Source organism: Carassius auratus, unplaced genomic scaffold (genome assembly GCF_003368295.1).
Source record: "Carassius auratus strain Wakin unplaced genomic scaffold, ASM336829v1 scaf_tig00017094, whole genome shotgun sequence".
Classification (NCBI taxonomy): Eukaryota; Metazoa; Chordata; class Actinopteri; order Cypriniformes; family Cyprinidae; genus Carassius; species Carassius auratus.
In genome coordinates, this window is record NW_020524742.1 from 50,032 (window position 1) to 67,958 (window position 17,927).

A 17,927-nucleotide genomic window follows, 5' to 3' on the forward strand; every position below is an offset into this window, starting at 1 on the left:
TCTGTCTGTCTATCTATCTGTCTGTCTGTATGTCTGTCGGTCTGTCTGTCTTTCATTGTATAAAAAGTATTATATATCGTATGTATGGATTTTAAACACACCATTTTCCCATTAAATTAACATTCTAGACCGTAATGTCTTTCAAGGTTTCTTTGAATCTGATTGAAGGGAACACCGTGAAATTCCACAGACATATCCATTTAAGGTGCAAAAATGTTCTCAATGTCCTCTTTTATGAGGCTGTCATGTACTGTCAAGTGTAAAAATTATCCAGGTATCATCTGCTTTTATAACTGATATATATATAGCTATAAGGTTTTTAGCCAGAGCTAAATATTTGGTCTTTATCCGTTTAACAGGATGCTGTAAAACAGAGCAGAGCGGAACATGAAATGAAAAGTGTGGGCAGCAGTGCATTTGACCTTTATAATGGAAGCTTTAAAATGAAATGGATGGTTTTGGGGGCATATATGTAAAACTGGGTATCATTCTCTTTTGGAACTGGTTATGTTTTTACAAGTTCTACCAGAAAGACTCGGGAGATAGAAGAATGTACGAAGCATACATTTATTGACAGCTCAGCGAGCACAATTATAAATTTCTTTGGCGGAAGGCCCCGTCCATGGTTCGTAATCCGAGGGTAGCGAATCTGCATTTCCTGCCTGAAGACGAAGGCAGGGGCGCAGCAGACCCCCCCTGGAAGGTAAGGACAGGACCATCCTGGTGGTGGTGGGGAGGGTGGAGGTTGTTGTCGCGTCGGCATCTGCGAACTCAAACATGTGTAAGTACGATCTTTTATACAGGAGTATAAAGACATGATTGGATAATGATGAAGGTAATTAGTGACGAACTGATTGAGTCTTCCTGGCAGAACTTAGGCTAAAGCTTCCATTTCTTTATGGAGCATTTTGGTACCATACCTTAAATTCAACACTTTCCGCCCAACACTTCCAATGACCAGCAAACTTCTGGAGGAAAAACTATTATATTAATCCATTTTCGTGTGACATTTTGCAAGTACCACTAAAATCCATTTTGAAGGACACAATTTGAAGCCTGGGGCTTCATCCACCTAGCAGATGTTAGAAACTTTATGGAATTGATGTTGCGTCATCAAATGCTGCAGGGCTATAGGGCTGTACCTACTATTCTGTGAAAGTTTGAGTAATTAGGTCATCTCATGAATATTTGCATGGTTGAATCATATGCTATTCAGCCCAGTTATAGGCAACATTCCCTTATACAGGTGTATTAAATGTTACATTATTCATCTCAACAGCTGTTTTTCATTCTATCAATATTCAGAGAAAATATGTTGCACCCATATCACAGGTTGTGGCAAAATATACAAATTTACAAAAAAATATAGCATAGAAGCGAGCTTGCTGACATGCCATTAAGGCCATAGAGAGAAAAACCAAAGCAGACGGTGTTAAAAGAAGGGTTTCTGAGAAAGGTGCTAAAAATGACACACTTCTACCTACATCAGAAAAAAAGAAAGAAATTGTTTTAGAATTCCAATTTAGAATGTTTTAGATTTCAAAATGTTATTTTTGGTTTAACTGAGAAACAGTTTTACATATTAATTTCAATTATCTAGTCTCTCTCTCTCTCTGTGTGTGTGTGTGTTACGTTTTTTGACAAATTGAGATATTTGATATTAACATGTCCATTATTTGACATTATTAATTGTTTGATATTACTTAATATGATTAATGTTAATTGTTAGAAGCAGAAATGCAAAAATCTCACAAATTACCTTTTGGTTATTGACTGTTTGTTGAAATATCAGCTCAAAAAGCACTGATTGTTCAGATCCATAATGATACTGTTCGTATAATCATTTCATGCCCTGTCATTTATTGCTTACTTTTTATAACCTGAAACTGCACTACAGGTTTCAGCTATTTTTTTTTTTTTTTTTTTCAAGGATGCTTCTGCAGAGCGGGAGATTGTGTGAAACCGGAATAGTGTGCTCAACAAACAAACGCAACAGCATAAGGATCACAGGCTTACAGCAGAGCTTGCGGTTTCTGATAGAGTAATTTCCCACACGGTGGCTTGTTAGAAAGCTTTTTCCGGTGATAGTTTGTTACATGGATTGTTCTGTGTTGCCTGCACAGGGGCCTGTTGAGTTCAGCATTGTTTACCCTCCCTTTAGATCACAGCTGGGCATAAAATCTTAAAAGAAATCACCTGTTTGTGGACTGATAGACACAGATCCACTTCTAGATAAATCAAACCTTAAAATCATTAACCTTTTCATGGTTGTTGGTTAGATTCCTTAAAAAAAAAAAAAAAAAGATTAAACGGGTCATATCTTGAATAAAAACATTTTCCTTGATATTCTTGAGATACAAAGGTTCATTCTGCCATGAAAACATACTGGAGGGAAACTGTGCCAACGTATAACACTGTTTACTTGCACATGCTCTCTAAAGAAGTTATCCAAATCATGTAATGTAACAAAATTAGTGCTGAACACAAATAGCTAGCAATCCTTGTTCTTGCAGGCCTATTCTGAGCGCTGAGTTGTGGAGGATGCAGCGGAACATACTTTAAGCAGTATACTTTAGTACCATAGCAGCGATACTTTAATGCTGCTATGATTGCTAGAAAATGTACGGGATCTATAGGCTAATGAATATTACTATAAATTATGATAGTATAATAATTTGTTTTTTTTTATTTGCATTTGCATCATATTTGCTATATTAAAAGCTGAAACAATGCAGAAAACACATGCAAACAGACAATTTTATATCAACACAATTATATTTTTAAATTAATATATGCATATATTCTAATTCAAATTATTATAAATTAATTATAAATTATGCTAAAATTTAATCTAAAATAATTAAAATACTTATTTCATACACAATGAGGATGTTTACTTGTTAAACAGCATAACAACTTAAGGGAAAATGTTTACTTGTTATTTTGTTGCAAAATCATGTTTTAAATATACTTGAGGTCGGGTATTGATGGTTAAATAATAAAAATGCATCAAATCTCATCATTAATAATTCATTATTTATCTTATTGGGTTGCTTTGATGCATACCTGTAATTGACATAAGAATCTGGAATTTTCAATCTAAAGAGAGGAGCTTAAACAGAAAACAACAATAAAAAAACCTTTGTTGCAGCATGTTCGACTAATACAAAAAATCTAAAAAAAACACGGGTGGAGATTTAAAAGTGGAGGGAAAAAAATTACCTACTAAGCAGTGTTACTCATGCATCTCGCCCAACAATGTGATCCCTTCAAACAGGAAGCCCGACTCAAAGCGCCTTTCCTGGTCACCGCGTTAAATTAATAATTCAATAAATAAATGGAATATTAAATAGTGTGAGCGGAAAAGGGCTGACACCCTATTCCTTATTTTCCCACCATTGTACAGTAACAGCTTGTCCCATACGATCTAGAGTCTACACTCAGTGTGAGATTTAGTCATTTTTCATATGCTCTTTAAACTTTCTTTCACATTAATACTACACCTTTTTAATTTGTCCTTCATTCAAATTAAATCTTCCAGCTTGGCATAATTCATTGCATCTACTGTACATAGAAAAATATTTGTACATTTGCAATATATTATTGGCTTCTGGTTTTACAAGTTAATATACAGCTGTTTTACAATTTAATACAAATCTAAATCTGTTATAATTTACTATAGAATTCAACATAAATCTAAATCTGTTTTACAATTTAATATTCAGTTTCAGTTAAATAACTATTTTCTGTGACCTTTTTTTAAAGTAATATGTAGAATATTTTTGTAAAATTACAGTCTGCCTGCATGATTTTCACAACTGAAATAAAAAAATAAAATAATGAAAAGCAGACATAAAAAAACTAATAATATAATAACACAATTAAATTACTGAAATTAAAATGAAAACAGAAAACATTAAAATAAAAACTAATTCGAATTATTAATAAGGATAACATTTCTGTCTTGCGTGTTTTTTTTGTTTGTTTACTTTTTGCTGGTTTGTTTGTTGTTGTGTAGGTAGTGTACTAGTCATGCATGTTTAAAACAGTTTTGAAATATTAAAGAGAAATAATGCAATGTCCAGTGCCAAGATTTAATACCAAGGACCAAGTTACAACATCTTAGTGGTCTTGTATTACGTAATTCATCTTTACCACTAATGCAGTCAAACAACAACAACACCAACAATAAAAAACTTAATATTATACAAAAAGTAATTCCTGGCCAGAAACCTCAAAAAAGACATGATTTTTTTTTTTTTTCACATTGTCCTTCTTTCGCATCATTCTTCCTGTCCCTATCTACATCATCAGACAATCTGCTAATGAACAGAGCTGATGAGATGACACACACACACACACACACACTGGGACATTATACAGACTTCTATTGGTTATATATTCAGATAGTTATATACTTTTTGACCAAATTCCTCCCCTACCCTAACCCTCAAAGAAAACTTTCTGCATTTTTACAATAAAAAAAAAAAAAAAAAAAAAAAAAAAAAACCTTTGTTATCTTTATTTTTTATATCAGTTTTACAAATGGGACGTCCCCAAATGGAGGTTTTTGGCGATTTGGTCAGGTTTTGCTCACTTCTGTGTACAAATTTCTCCCCACAATATGGTTAAGTAGGTAACACACACACACACACACACACTTAGTTCCTTCCTTTTCCATTTCTCCAAAAATCCAGGCTACCTCAGCTGACATTATATGTCAGTCAAAGCCTGTGTATAAAGATATTTTCCATGGCACCAATCTGAATCTAGTTTCTCCATCATTTTTCTTAAACACAAATCTTGCTCTGGATGTGCAGAGCACGACTGTCATCCCTATTTGGTATTACTAAAGATCTCATTTCTTTTCCCTGACAAACTGGTATTTCTCATCTTGACATGATGGTGGTGGGTTATACAGAGATCTAGTGCGAGAGGTGTGATGAGTCCTTTAAAGTTAGTAGCACTAATGAAAACAGAAATGACGCATTGATGGAAATCATTTTTAAAGCATTAAAAGCTCTAGATGTCAACCCCAGTAGTTCAGTGACAGTTGCCCAGCAGGTTTTTTTTTTTTTTTCAGTTGTTTGCTTTTCACTTAACATTATCTGTAATCTGTTCTGTTCACTTTAGCTTATTATATAAAGGTGCTTAAAAGGTTCTTCACTGCAATGTAAGAACCATTTTAGGTTCCACAAAGAACCACTCAGTTAAAGGTTCTAACCTTTTTGTATTCTGAAGAACCTTCTTTCGCCACAAAGAACCTTTTGTGAAACCAAAGGATTCTTTAGATGTTAAATGTTCTTTATGGAACCTTTTGGACAAAAAGGTTCTTCTATGGCATCGTGAAGCACCTTTATTTTATAGCATTTATACAGGTGTTGCAAAGAGCTGCTTTGAGTTAAAAGGAATGAATTTAGTGAATTGTTCTGCATGATATTAGCCTCAGCTCTATATCTCACAGAAACAAGCAATTTGACCTCTGAAGACATTTTTGATGAACAGTAGAGTGTCTCCTGAATTCATGAAAAGACATGGATTCGTTGAGTTGGCAAATAAAATTCTTCAGCTATGAGCACTTTTAGTCCTACACTTTTATGACATAACTCTCTTAAAAGACGCTTTTCACTGTCTAATTTATTTTAATTATTTACGAATAATATCCATCAGTGATGCATTTCAGATGATGTTTGGCATTTTATAACATTCTGTGGTGGAAATTACATTTGAATCTTTTGTCTTGCTAAGTAAAATTTCATAGTTTGTATTTGATGTATCCAAAATATACTATTTAAAAATATTTTCATACCTTTATGTATTAGGTGCTAAATGGCTGGTTAAAAATTATTGAAATCATTTTCAGACATGAAATGATGATACAATTTATTATTATTTTTATTATTTTTATTGTAAGATTGAAAATCTGGGACTGTGACAAGGTAAAACAGTGCAATTTAACTAAAGGCATTTTATTTATTCACATATATTTTAAGGCATAGTAAAAAGTTTACAAGACAAGCTGTAATTTTATTATCATTATATATATATATATAATATATATATATATATATATATATATATATATATATATATATATATAATTTTTTTTTTTTTTTTTAAATCAACATCTGGGACATAAGATTGCCTTAAATTGAAGAAACATCCATAAATAAAAAAATGTGTATTTTTTTTTTTTTTTGGTGAAGAGCTGAGGATGTCTAAAAATATATATTATTATAGCAGTTTTGGTTGTCTGTATAACATTTGAACTGTATATCTGTGTTTTATGTATTATGGTTATTCTTTTTATTTTTTATTTTTTTATTAAGAACAAAAAAAACCAGTACCAATCCATGTTAGTTGAAGAACACAGTGACTTTTGACCATTTAATCTCGTTTTATTGAAAAAAATGAAATAAAATAGAATGTACAATAATAATTACAATAATAATTATTATAACAGAAACATCAATAACATTAATCATAATAGAAAAATCTGTACATTCCATTGTTTTCTTTCAGTACAATAGGGAAGACTGATACAAAAAAAAAAAAAAAAACGACTGCATAAAGTATGGGGATATTTACAACAAAGAGAAAGAAACGCTGCCTATAGACTCACAGTCATTAAAAGGAGCATTTACTTTAAACAAGCTAACAGTAGCCCGGTGAGAACCAGGTGCACTGCATATTTGGCTGTTTATCAAGTGTCTCTTGAAAACTGACATGCCAACAAAAAAAAAAAAAAAAACATTGGATGAAACAGCACTGATAGCAATTTATACTCTTTTGTATGTTTAACACAGCTGCATAATGTACAGTATTTTCTAAATAAATATGCCCTAATTTTATTGTCTCCTTTTATAGAGCTTTCCGGAGAACATGCTCTAGTGGCTGTTTTGGGTTACTTCAGGTATTTAAGAAAAAGCAAGGGTGAGAGGAGACAAGGTATATACATCACAATCAAACATCTCAAACAAAGGAGCACATTTCGTGTGCAAGTGCGGATCTGAGCTCAGATTCTGTGTTCTGATTGTCATTGGATCACAGTACCATGATCGCAGTCTAATTGCCTAGTCCTACATACCCAGTCCTTGGTACACCTGCCAAACAAGTCATTGGGGTTGTATTGCAGTTTGTCAGGCAAGACAAGAGGTTAGAGTTGATTGAGAAATAATGAATTATTAAAGAGGTTTACAGTCAGAAGGGAGAGTGGATTTTGTTGTCTGTCCCATTTCTTTCTAATAAAACCCAAACCGTTCAACCATTATTCACCCACACAATGTGTAAATGAAACTATATGTAATCAATGCAAATAGAACCTTCAATCTAAAGGTTTTCTATGCAAGATTTTCCAACCCAAACACTCATGTAGCATTAAACTACAGTAACACTGAAGTTATGGGATCGAAAGGAGGGTTTGAAAATAAGGTAGGCTAACCTGTAGCTCTTATTTCCAATGGGTTTTGTTATTCATAGTCTTTGTCTTATACACATTTGGCTTTGAATAAGAAAATATTCAATAAAAATAAACCATACATGTGCGTAAGCAAACAAAAAATAATAATTTTTTCACTTACAAATATATATACTTTTTACTCCACATCATTACTTGTCCTATTGTCCTACATCTAATAAAAGAATTTGATGCATTCTTTATGAAAGATCATTTTGAATACTCTTTGGTTTAAGTCTAAAACTCTATAATATGCAACATAGCAGCACTTGTAGAAAGACATTCATTAACATGTTCACTCTTTTTGTCCGTGCGGACATGATGACTGTGATTCTCATTCTGATACTGATCTAAAGACCCTGTCCAATATATATTGCATATATATATATCGCAATAAACAGGCATGTTCCTGTGCATTTCTCCCTTCAGATAACCTGAAATGTACTGTTGAGGGCTTACAACTTAATGTTTTTTGCTTTTTTAAAGAGCAAACACGTAGTTGTCTGTTTTCCCAAATAGAGGTCACCCACCTTAGCCCCCTGAAAGATTGTTCCATAAATACCCAAAAGGCCAGTGGACTTAAATAGAAAGGAAAACGGTAGACGGTAACTAGACAGTACGAACAGGACTTTTTAAATGATACTTAAGACATTGACTAACACTCCTGGCTGTTTTTTCTTTTTTTTTTTTTTTTGTATGATGTTATTTCTAGTAACTGTTATTATTTAATTTTGTTAATATTAAGCTTTTATTTTTCGTAGCTATTCAAAACGCCTAATTCAATTGACAGAATTTTCCATATTGATATTACCTTGAAAACATTGGTCTGGACTCGAATCATTCTTACATCGTTGGACACTGCACATGGACACATGCCTGCTCATTTTCAAGTTTTGCCAACCAGTTACTGTACATGCTCTTGGCTTAACGTCATTCAGAAGCAATGGTCTAAAAAGGTAGTGTAACCTAATTGGGGAACTCTCTCTTCTCCTCCCTTAATGTGCATTCTTCATTAGCTGTGCAGTGCCTCTATGCTGTGTTTTATTTAACCATGCATATTCGTAAGAACACTCTTGTACAATTTCTGTTGATTCCTCCTCGTAACTGTACCGTTAGCTTGAGTCTGCCTTGCCGAGGGGCTCAGTTCAGCGCAGTGTGCCTGTATGAAGAGTTGTCTGTAAAACCTTTTCGCTAGTTCTGCACAGTCATATTTCAGATTCCCGCCGTAGAGGCCGCGGTTCTAAGGGAATGGTGGCCTGGCTATGATCTGAGTCTGAGCTAGTGTCTGTGTTTGTCCCACCAGGGCCCAGGATGTCCCCGTTCCCTTCCTCTTTCTCCTCTTTGTTTGAAAGGGCCACCTCGTTCTCATAGCAAAAAGAATTTGAGTTGGACAGGATATATTTTTTCTCAGCAAGTTCCCTTGCGCTGCACAGCGGGGTACTGGGCACTTCGTAGGTCTTGTGAAAGCGAGAGTAGTCTACTTTGTAATAGTTTTTCTCCTCGAAGAGGACGGGCTCAAATCGGTGTCCCCAAAGGATCTCACTGGCCACGTAGGAGCTGCGGCACTGGGTGGTCATGGCTGTGGCCTCCACCATGCCCTCCAGGATAACTACGATTTCAAAGTCAGAGTTCTCCATTTCCTGTTTGCTCATGTCATAGAAAGGGCTCTCCTCGTCGATCTCATGGACGATGGTGATCGGTGACACCAAGAAGATGCGGTCAATGCCACTGTCAAAGCCCACGTCGATGTCCATCTGGTCTAGAGGGATAAACTCTCCCTCAGCTGTGGTGCGAGATCTAAGGAGCTGAGCTCGAACGTGAGCCTCTACCAGGTGGCTTTTGCGCAAGTTGCCCACCCTCCACATCAGACACAGTTTATTGTCTCTCATGGCCACTGTAGCATTGTGGCTGAACACCAGGGTCTCGTTCCGCTTCTTGGGCTTTGCCATCTTAGCCATGACAGCACCGATGATGAAGGCATCAATGATGCACCCCACTATGCTCTGAAATACAACCATGAACACAGCGATGGGGCACTCGTCTGTTACATATCGATAACCGTAGCCGATAGTGGTCTGTGTCTCAATAGAGAAGAGAAAGGCAGCTGTAAATGTGCTGACGTTGGAGACACACTTGGGACCGTCGTTCTCCAGGTCTCCGTGGAATATTGCAACCAACCAGAAGATACATCCAAAAAACAGCCACGACAGCAGGAAGGCCAAGCAGAAGATAAAGAACATCCATCGCCAGCGAATGTCCACGCACGTGGTGAAGATGTCGGCCAGGTAGCGCTGGCTTTTCTCGCTGACGTTGATGAAATGCACATTGCAGTGTCCGTCTTTCTTGACAAACCTGCTCTGGGTCTGGTGACGGGTGTGAACCTTGCCCTTCCCATTACCATACCCATTTGGCACCGCAGCAGTGGCCAACTTCATACCGTCCTCCTCTGATGACACGATGCTGTAGCGGTTGGCCCGCACACTTCCCATCACCTCAATCTGGGAGGTCTGTGCTGTTTCTGCTTTGGAAAACAGTCTAAGTTTCTGGAAAAAGCGTTGGAGAAACAGTTTTGAAACACTCACGGGGACCAACACAAGCAGGAAATGGGGTTGTTCAGAGCAGGACGCAGGAGGCGTCTCTTTGCTCCCGTTGGACCTTTGATTGATAGAAAGGGCCAAGGATAGGGTGATCACTCGGTTCTCATCTGCTCTGGTGATATCATCGATCAAACGTCCTGTAAGAAACAAGAAACGAGATCATGTTAAGGTTAACATTAACTGGCAAAGACTGTAGACGCAACATTCTCTGAACATTAACTGAACTGAAATTTTGGATCTAACACACATGCCTCTGAGACCAAACATGATGCACATAATTCTCACACATTCTCATGCAAGTCTCAGCTTGTACTGATAAATTTGTACACTGATTAAATCATAATGTTAACATTTCCATCTGAATTTAGGATCACATGAAATAATACTAACTTTGATGCAAGGTATGTGCTTAATCAAAAACTCATACTTTGAAACTTAAGAGGACCCAGACCATTCCTTTCAGATTGAGAAAAAAACAGCAGCGTTAGCCAACAAGACTTCACTCAAAATGGACTTATCATCAGTGAGGCTGTGAAATGAGGCTGTGAAGTAACAACTGAACGTTTCGTGTCTGCTTGTGCGATTTTTTCATCGTATTTTTTATTATTGATCATCACTACTATTGTCCAGATGTTGAAAGAGATAATTCTTAATTTGCCTTAATTTTCTTGTGCAACATCAAAGGTTTTTATATCATGTCATAATTTCAGTCTCAGTTATCACGTGCATCAACACCTTTGCCAATTTAATTCAATCGAATAATATTTTTTGTCATTTTCTTAAATACAATGACATTTTACCAGGTAGTGCACCACATCACTTGATAATGCCAGGTCAAAGCCATGTCTGTTTATGTGATCTCTCATATAGTGTTGCCCAGAAGACCATTAATAATACCGTTTTCACATATTGTGCTAATCAGGGTAAGGGTGAATGGAAAATTGTTTCGCTCTGTCACGTATGTTCAGTCACGTATGTCTCTTACCAATGCCCTCATTTAAATTGCCAAAAACTCATCTATAATCAAGACTGGTGTCCTGAAAGCTCTGCTTTAAACCTTTATTACACCTTCCATATATTTCACATGTTATCTATTTTTAGTGTACTGAACAATAATAAAATGCTTTTAAAGAGTGTCTTACAGGATATTCACAAATCATCACAAAAAGGTCATTGCAGGTATTCTAGGTAAAAAGCTGAAACAGCCGATCCTTTCCATGAAAAACTGCGCTATAAAATAAGACCTGTTCCCTAAAGGATTTTTGACATTTTAAGAGTCACACAGGAAAAACTAATTTAGTCAGTGGAGAAAGGCATGCATTCTGATCAAATCTTTTCTTGTGCCCAACCTCTTCAAATACTGTCTCAGAGTACATAACATATACAGAACTATTGCTTAAATATCAGCAAAGGTAAAAACAAGCTAAGACTGGTTTGCAGTAGGGTGCAGAGCAGGGACTGAGACGAGGCTTGTTGACTTGAGAGCTTGTCCTCTGGGACCTCATCTTCTCTCTCAGCAGTATAATGACAGCCCTGTGACAATTCCCTGGGGAGGGCTAAAACACTACTCATTAAAGCTATTCTGTCCTCAATGTTCTTAGCAACCATAACTGAAAAGAAATGTCTCATTTTATCTTATTTAGCAGATGCATGGAATGCAAAAGGATTTGAGAGAGGGAAAAGACAGTAAGCGACGAAGAGAGAACATGAGAAAATAGTATATTTGTATTGAAACAGAAATGACTTTATTTTTTACTAGTAAGGATATTTCTGCCGTCTACAGCAAACGTAAGCTGTTCATTTCTTTTGGTTTTACAAATACATGTTTTTCACATGTGGCCCCACATACATTAAGATAAAGAGCAGGTTGATAGATGCCATTATTTCTTACATGAAACATAATATAACAGTGTTTATATCTAAAGGTGTTTATTTTGATGGCGTGGACCAGTGAGGACCAATGGAAAATGTTACACAAAAGTCTACATTCTTTTGAGTGTTCTAAGTTGGATTAATATTCCTAAAATATGGTTGCATATTTTAGGGAAATTACTTTTACCCTTTTATCACTGTTAACAGTTTAAACTGTGGCATGCATAGACCTGACAGTAGCTGCCAATCGAAAGTCTCAGAGTGTTTAAGGCAGAAAAGCGGATCTGTGTCTGTCAGCCGCCTGACAACTGCTGAGCACAACTGTGCTCCAAATATATTAGACAAATGCATACTTAGCAACATAGAGTTAAATAGAATAGACTACGAAGAACAATAATAGGCTATATAATATTTAACATCATGTGTTACATGCACATACATATGCAGTAAAACATGTTCCTTTTATAAGGCAAATCTGTCAGGCAGAAGTCAACAGGTGTGGAGGGAAAAGACATTTTTTCTTCAGTTTCCTTCTTTTGAATAACTACTTAATACATGTATAAAGTAATAAGAAACTCAGGATGTGGTGTCACCTTGTGTATTTATCATCAGAGAAAATCAAAATCGATAAATAGATTTTAATATCTTGTTACCATTCCATTAAAAAAAATCATGTGAAATCTCTTTTAGTGCTTCCCTTAGCAATAATATTAAATTCAGCTCAAACTAAGACTGTTCGATTACGTGATATGCTTCCCAGGGATTTTGTTGTTGTTATTTTTATTTTTTACTGACATAATGTGTCTCCAATAGACTTTCACTCAACAGTGTTCTCAAACTACGCGACTGTCTGCTATCAAAAGTCAAATGAGCCACAACATTCTTAATGAAATCAAATTAAAACGTATAGCACAAAACACTTAATATTGTCAGACAGTCCGGGTTTATTTACAATTGCATAAAATATCTCAGCAAATATATTTGCGACCTTACCTAGTCATTTGTAAATGAACACGAAACAGTTTTCATATATAAAAATATCCCACGAATGGTTTTAATATCCACACTGTCTTCTCATTGATCTGATTATCTCCGCGCAACGTATTAACAGTTTTTTAAATGAAGCATAAGAACATAAATGTCCACGTTTCTCCTCTTGTTTGCGGCGTTCGGTAACTCATGTGCTGTTCCTTCTAGGCTTCAAACCCATTTAAACAGCACGCAACAGCTGGCCACGCCCACTCTCTTAAAACCGGCCAATCCGATGATTCACGCGCGGCTAAAACAATCAGACTGGAGAGAGCAAGTGAACACGGAACCACAGCGCCTTGCGAATTAAGGCTTGAATCCCCCCGATGGAAGCCAAAACAAAAGCTTGTGGGAGTCTAAAAAGTATTTATTCTTTCATAAGTGTGCATATGTGTCAGCAGAGTTTTCAAACAACATTTCAGCGACCACCACAGTTACAGTGGACTAAACAGACGCTGACAAACACAAACCGCGTTCGCCTGAGGAGGTAACCATAGCAGCAGTACGATTTTTCTCAATGTCTGGCATTATTTCGACAAAACATACGGTCTTTATTTGTTTACAAGTCATAAATATAATCGAAAGGTGACTTCGCCCAAATCTCGCCCGGTTTCGCTGTGAAAATTATTAACTGAAAAGTCAAGTAAGTTACACTGTAACACACATGTAATCCCCACACTGACCTCAGATATTGAATTATGAGATATTATGAGACCAAAGGCAATGTGGACATCGTTTATCAGGCTTCAGATTTAAATAATACACTTCTTTATAAAGATATTTCGTTTCATTAAACAAATCCTGTGTAAACTAAATTAACACGAAATACTATTGCAGCCTTTAGTCAAGGTTATGCCATTGACAGAAAACAGTTTAGTCATAACCGTCTCCAAATGTGCTCTTCTGGGTTTTGCCATTATGAAATATGATCAACAAATAACTTAGTATAGGATCCAATGTATGCATTTCCACAGCACTTCTCCGAAATTATCTAGGCTTTGTCTTCCAGCATCTGTGTGTTGTATTGTTGGGAATCAGTAATTCAGGACCATTGTGAAATAAAGTAATGATCATTTATTGTTCAGTCAGAGGAATGTTTCTCCATCTCTTTATAAGTGGTCCAATGAAAACCCAGCAGCAAGTGTTCCACAGTCCTTTGCCCTTCCCGGCTGCTGCGTGTCACACACTGCTTACTTATCATAACTAATGAGCCATGTTCAACTTTTATTTGTGAAGCTGTTGCAAAGTGCTTATTTTAGTTACTTTCTTCTTCAAGTCTATAAATAACTTTTTATACAGACTATTTATAGGCGAAACATGGTGCATGAGCTGTCCGGCCTCTGTTTACATTTCAGCCTAATTTGAGGCGATGCTTGGACAGAACTGCATCCAACCACAAGGTGGAGGCCTGGAGACTTCACTTTCCGAGGAACATGTCCTGAAACCCTGCAATTTTATTCACTGTAGCAGACATATGTTTTTTGTTAATATATTCGAGACCATACATGCCACTGTTTTAAGTCCCAGTCTGTTTTGAAAAGGACATCCTGGACTTTTTTTTTTTTTCATGCCAAATTATTGGAAGTGGTCAATGTGATATCATCAGTGTATAGTTGAACAATTATAAAATGTGACACTATATAACAATAATCAAATAATATTATATAAGGCTTCAATAAAAATCTTTTTTATATGAATAATCTGTTTATTATAATATACTATACATGTATACATTTTAACATTTATATTAAAAGTATTTCAGAATTGCGTGGTTGTAGGAGGGGAGGTCTTTCAACAGTCATACATTGCACAATGGAATCTAAATACTCATTTATCATTTATGTGATTGTCCTCATGGGAATTGGATGCAGGCTGTGTAAATATGAACCCTTCTCACAAGACTGTGATGACGCATTTCAATGGTCATCAGCATCGTAAATCCTCCAGAGTTTTTTGTATTTTCATTTTTTTTAATGAATACATTTATAACATTATGCTTTGTAGTATTACATTTTGAATCAAATTACAAAAACAAAACAAATAAAAAAAGGTTAATGCTAATGTAATCGTTTTTCTAATACAGCATCTATGGGAGTGATGGACAATTTTAGATCGTTCTCTCTAGTGACTGCTGTTATCAGTCTTTTATTTCTTTCCCTTTTTTGAAAGTCATGAAAACACTATCATGGAGTTTTTCTTTTGCAATTTGCAAAAATGGGAATGCAAAAATATTCTTGTGGTAGTCTCCCATTCACTGCTATAGACATTTACCCAACTATGACAACTTCTGCTGCTGAGAAACCCAGAAATGTGAAAAAAGTTCCATTGAAGATTGCTACTAGGGCTCTGTTTCCAAAAGATTTTATTAGTTGTTTGGATGAAAAGGTTAACCACTTTGCAAAATAAGGTGGAACAGTGTTCTGCACTTACTCAGCTAGTGCTTAAGAGACACACTGACTGACCACAGTTTGTTCCGGGTAATGTCACTGTCATGATAATTGACCCATTGCCTCTTATGTAAGTTGAAGGTTTGGGTTCATAATTTAATCGAGGAAGTCCTTTTTTACATCTCTTGACATCAAAGAACCTTCAAGGTCATAGAAGACGAGTCTGTAATGTCCATCCATGTTTTTTCTATGTCTGTGATAAAATGATATTGAGTTTGTGCAAGGCTGCTGAGTGCCACATAGAATATATACAACATAAGTAAGATGCTAATTAAACACAACTTTTATATTATTTCTAATATAGTGCTCTAATTGGATTATAATCAAACCAAAGGGACTACAGGGCTTTAATGAGATTTTCCAGAACTAGTCCAGGATACTATATTAGAAAGGCTTTTTAAGATCTTCTTGCTAACTGACAGCACATCTTAATGTCTAAATCTAACTATAAGTGCATTATTTCTTACAATAGTGATGCCCTATGATGAGGAAGCCCTATTTCAAAGTGCTATAGCAGAGTCATGATGTATCAAGGCCACTGTTATAGCTCGTGTTCTTGGACAGCACTGCTGGTGGATGCTTTTTCTACCTCAAGACTATTCCCATTAACCGATTCCACAGCTGCTGTTGGAGAACTTATGTGGAGCGGTTTTGTGTTTTGGCTGTTGAGAGGACTTCTTTAGGTCATACTCCTCTGCACTTAATTCTGGGACCAGGACTTTAACTGTGTGGTTGAACAGGGCGTAGTCCACTCTGTAGTTCCTGTGGGTGACCCTGATCATCTCCTGAAAGTGCTGGCCCCCACAGAATCTCACTTGGAGTGTAGGATGTGCGTGTCTTGTGAAGGATGCCTGTGCAGTCGTCTGTATAGGTGAAAGAGACCACCAGCTCAAAGTTCTCTTTCCTTAGGTTCCTTACAGCTCACCTTATTAGAGGACTGCCAGGGGTGATTTTATGAACTATAGTCGTTGGGGTGGCCAGGATGATGTTCTTCTCTTCAATGTTGAGGTCTTTGTATGTAACGTTTAACTTTCCTGTACTGTGTGCCAGGTGGCGTACCAGCTGTGCATGACCATTCCTTCTACCATGTGGTTCCCTTCGAAGTCCCCAACCCGCCATGACAGACATAGGTGGTCTTTCACGCAAGCTGATCACAGCACAATTGCTGAATCCAACTGTTTGGGCTCTCTTACGGGCAGATGCCATCTTTGCGACTGCGATGCCCGATGACAATAGTGTCAATGATAGACACTGATGACATCTTGGATGGTTACTACAATAATGGCAATCATGCAGTTCTCAGACATCCCCCGAAAGCCATAACCAATGGTGGTCTGGGTCTCTAATGAGAATAGGAAAGCAGCTGTAAAACTTCGAACCTCATAAACACATGGCTCATTGGTGGGGTCTTTCATATCTCCGTGGGTCAAAGCAATGATCCAGAACAAAATTCCAAAAAAGAGCCATGATAAAATGTAGGAGAAGGCAAATGTCAAGAACATGACTCTCCAGCGGATCTCCACCAGGGTGGTGAAGATGTCAGTGACCCAGAGAAGCCACTGCTCTGGAACGTGGTGCACAACCATTTTACAGCTCCCATCTTTTTTCACATATCGTTTCTTCTTGGAGTAGTAGTTGTCATCCGTAAGCACACAAGGAATTTCGTCACTGCACTTCACTTCGCAATACTGTACCGTGCCCGAGTTCATGCTGCCTCTGTCTATAGAAGAGAGAATGCATAGTTAGATTCACAGTTCCAGTGTACCTGTAATACTGAACTGGATGCATATATACATATGTGATATGGATTCTGAACATGTCAGTTTCATTTACAGCAAATTCGAGGGACCGGACATTTACACGGTTTTAGAACAGTTTGACAGACGTCGATTGAATGATTTTTGCAGCTGACCAGAGAAGTGGTGAGTCTTTTTTTTTCATGAGAAAACAACTTTTGTTTTGCTGAAAAAATAAGACAGAAAAAAAAATAAAGCTTGGCCTCTCAGGGCAGGTTTACAGACATGTTAAATATCTATACCAAGTCGTTTTATAAATAGGTATTAGATATTTTTTGTGGATCAGTTACATTTTTCAAGTGGCTTAATAAGGTGGCAAGTTGGCTTCTTGTTTGTTTTGTTTTATATCTGTAAACACTCTATAATATTATCTTGTAAATGTGGCTTGAATTGGTTGTTTTTGTTTAAATGAGAACTAAAATGTCTTACCCACATTGTGGTATTTTGTTTTAGTACATTGCTGCTAAATGTAGTAATTTCTAAACTTTACGAGAACATATTTTTTAAACACCACCATACTTTGTCTCTTGGTCATAAGCGCCATGGGTTGTGTTAGGACCAACTTTAAGGCTGTTTTAGGCTGAGCGGGATGTGTGAACAAGAAGGGTTGTGGTCAGTGGCTTGGCCATTTATTTAGATGACTTAACACAAGTTTAACTTGGGGACACCATATGGAATGCTGGACCAGAACAGAGACCAGATCTTTGACATAATCCACATTTTTCCCTGT

General features: G+C 36.5%; 1 protein-coding gene and 1 pseudogene across 1 annotated transcript; both read right to left on the minus strand.

Moving 5' to 3' along the window:
- Nucleotides 1-8,193: 8,193 nt before the first annotated feature.
- Nucleotides 8,194-13,122, minus strand: LOC113075494 (inward rectifier potassium channel 2-like). The gene is made up of 2 exons (XM_026248211.1): nucleotides 12,919-13,122; nucleotides 8,194-10,190 (listed from the first exon to the last, which is right to left on the minus strand). The coding sequence occupies exon 2, from the start codon at nucleotides 9,943-9,945 to the stop codon at nucleotides 8,662-8,664; it is 1,284 nt and encodes a 427-aa protein (XP_026103996.1). The 5' UTR covers nucleotides 9,946-10,190; nucleotides 12,919-13,122; the 3' UTR covers nucleotides 8,194-8,661.
- A 2,177-nt stretch (nucleotides 13,123-15,299) lies between these two features.
- LOC113075495 (inward rectifier potassium channel 16-like) lies at nucleotides 15,300-17,256 on the minus strand (annotated as a pseudogene).
- Nucleotides 17,257-17,927: the final 671 nt, after the last annotated feature.

What these genes read in the sequence shown, in the direction of transcription:
- LOC113075494 (XM_026248211.1), bottom strand. Translation starts at nt 9,945, where the DNA reads ATGGGAAGTGTGCGGGCCAACCGCTACAGCATCGTGTCATCAGAGGAG.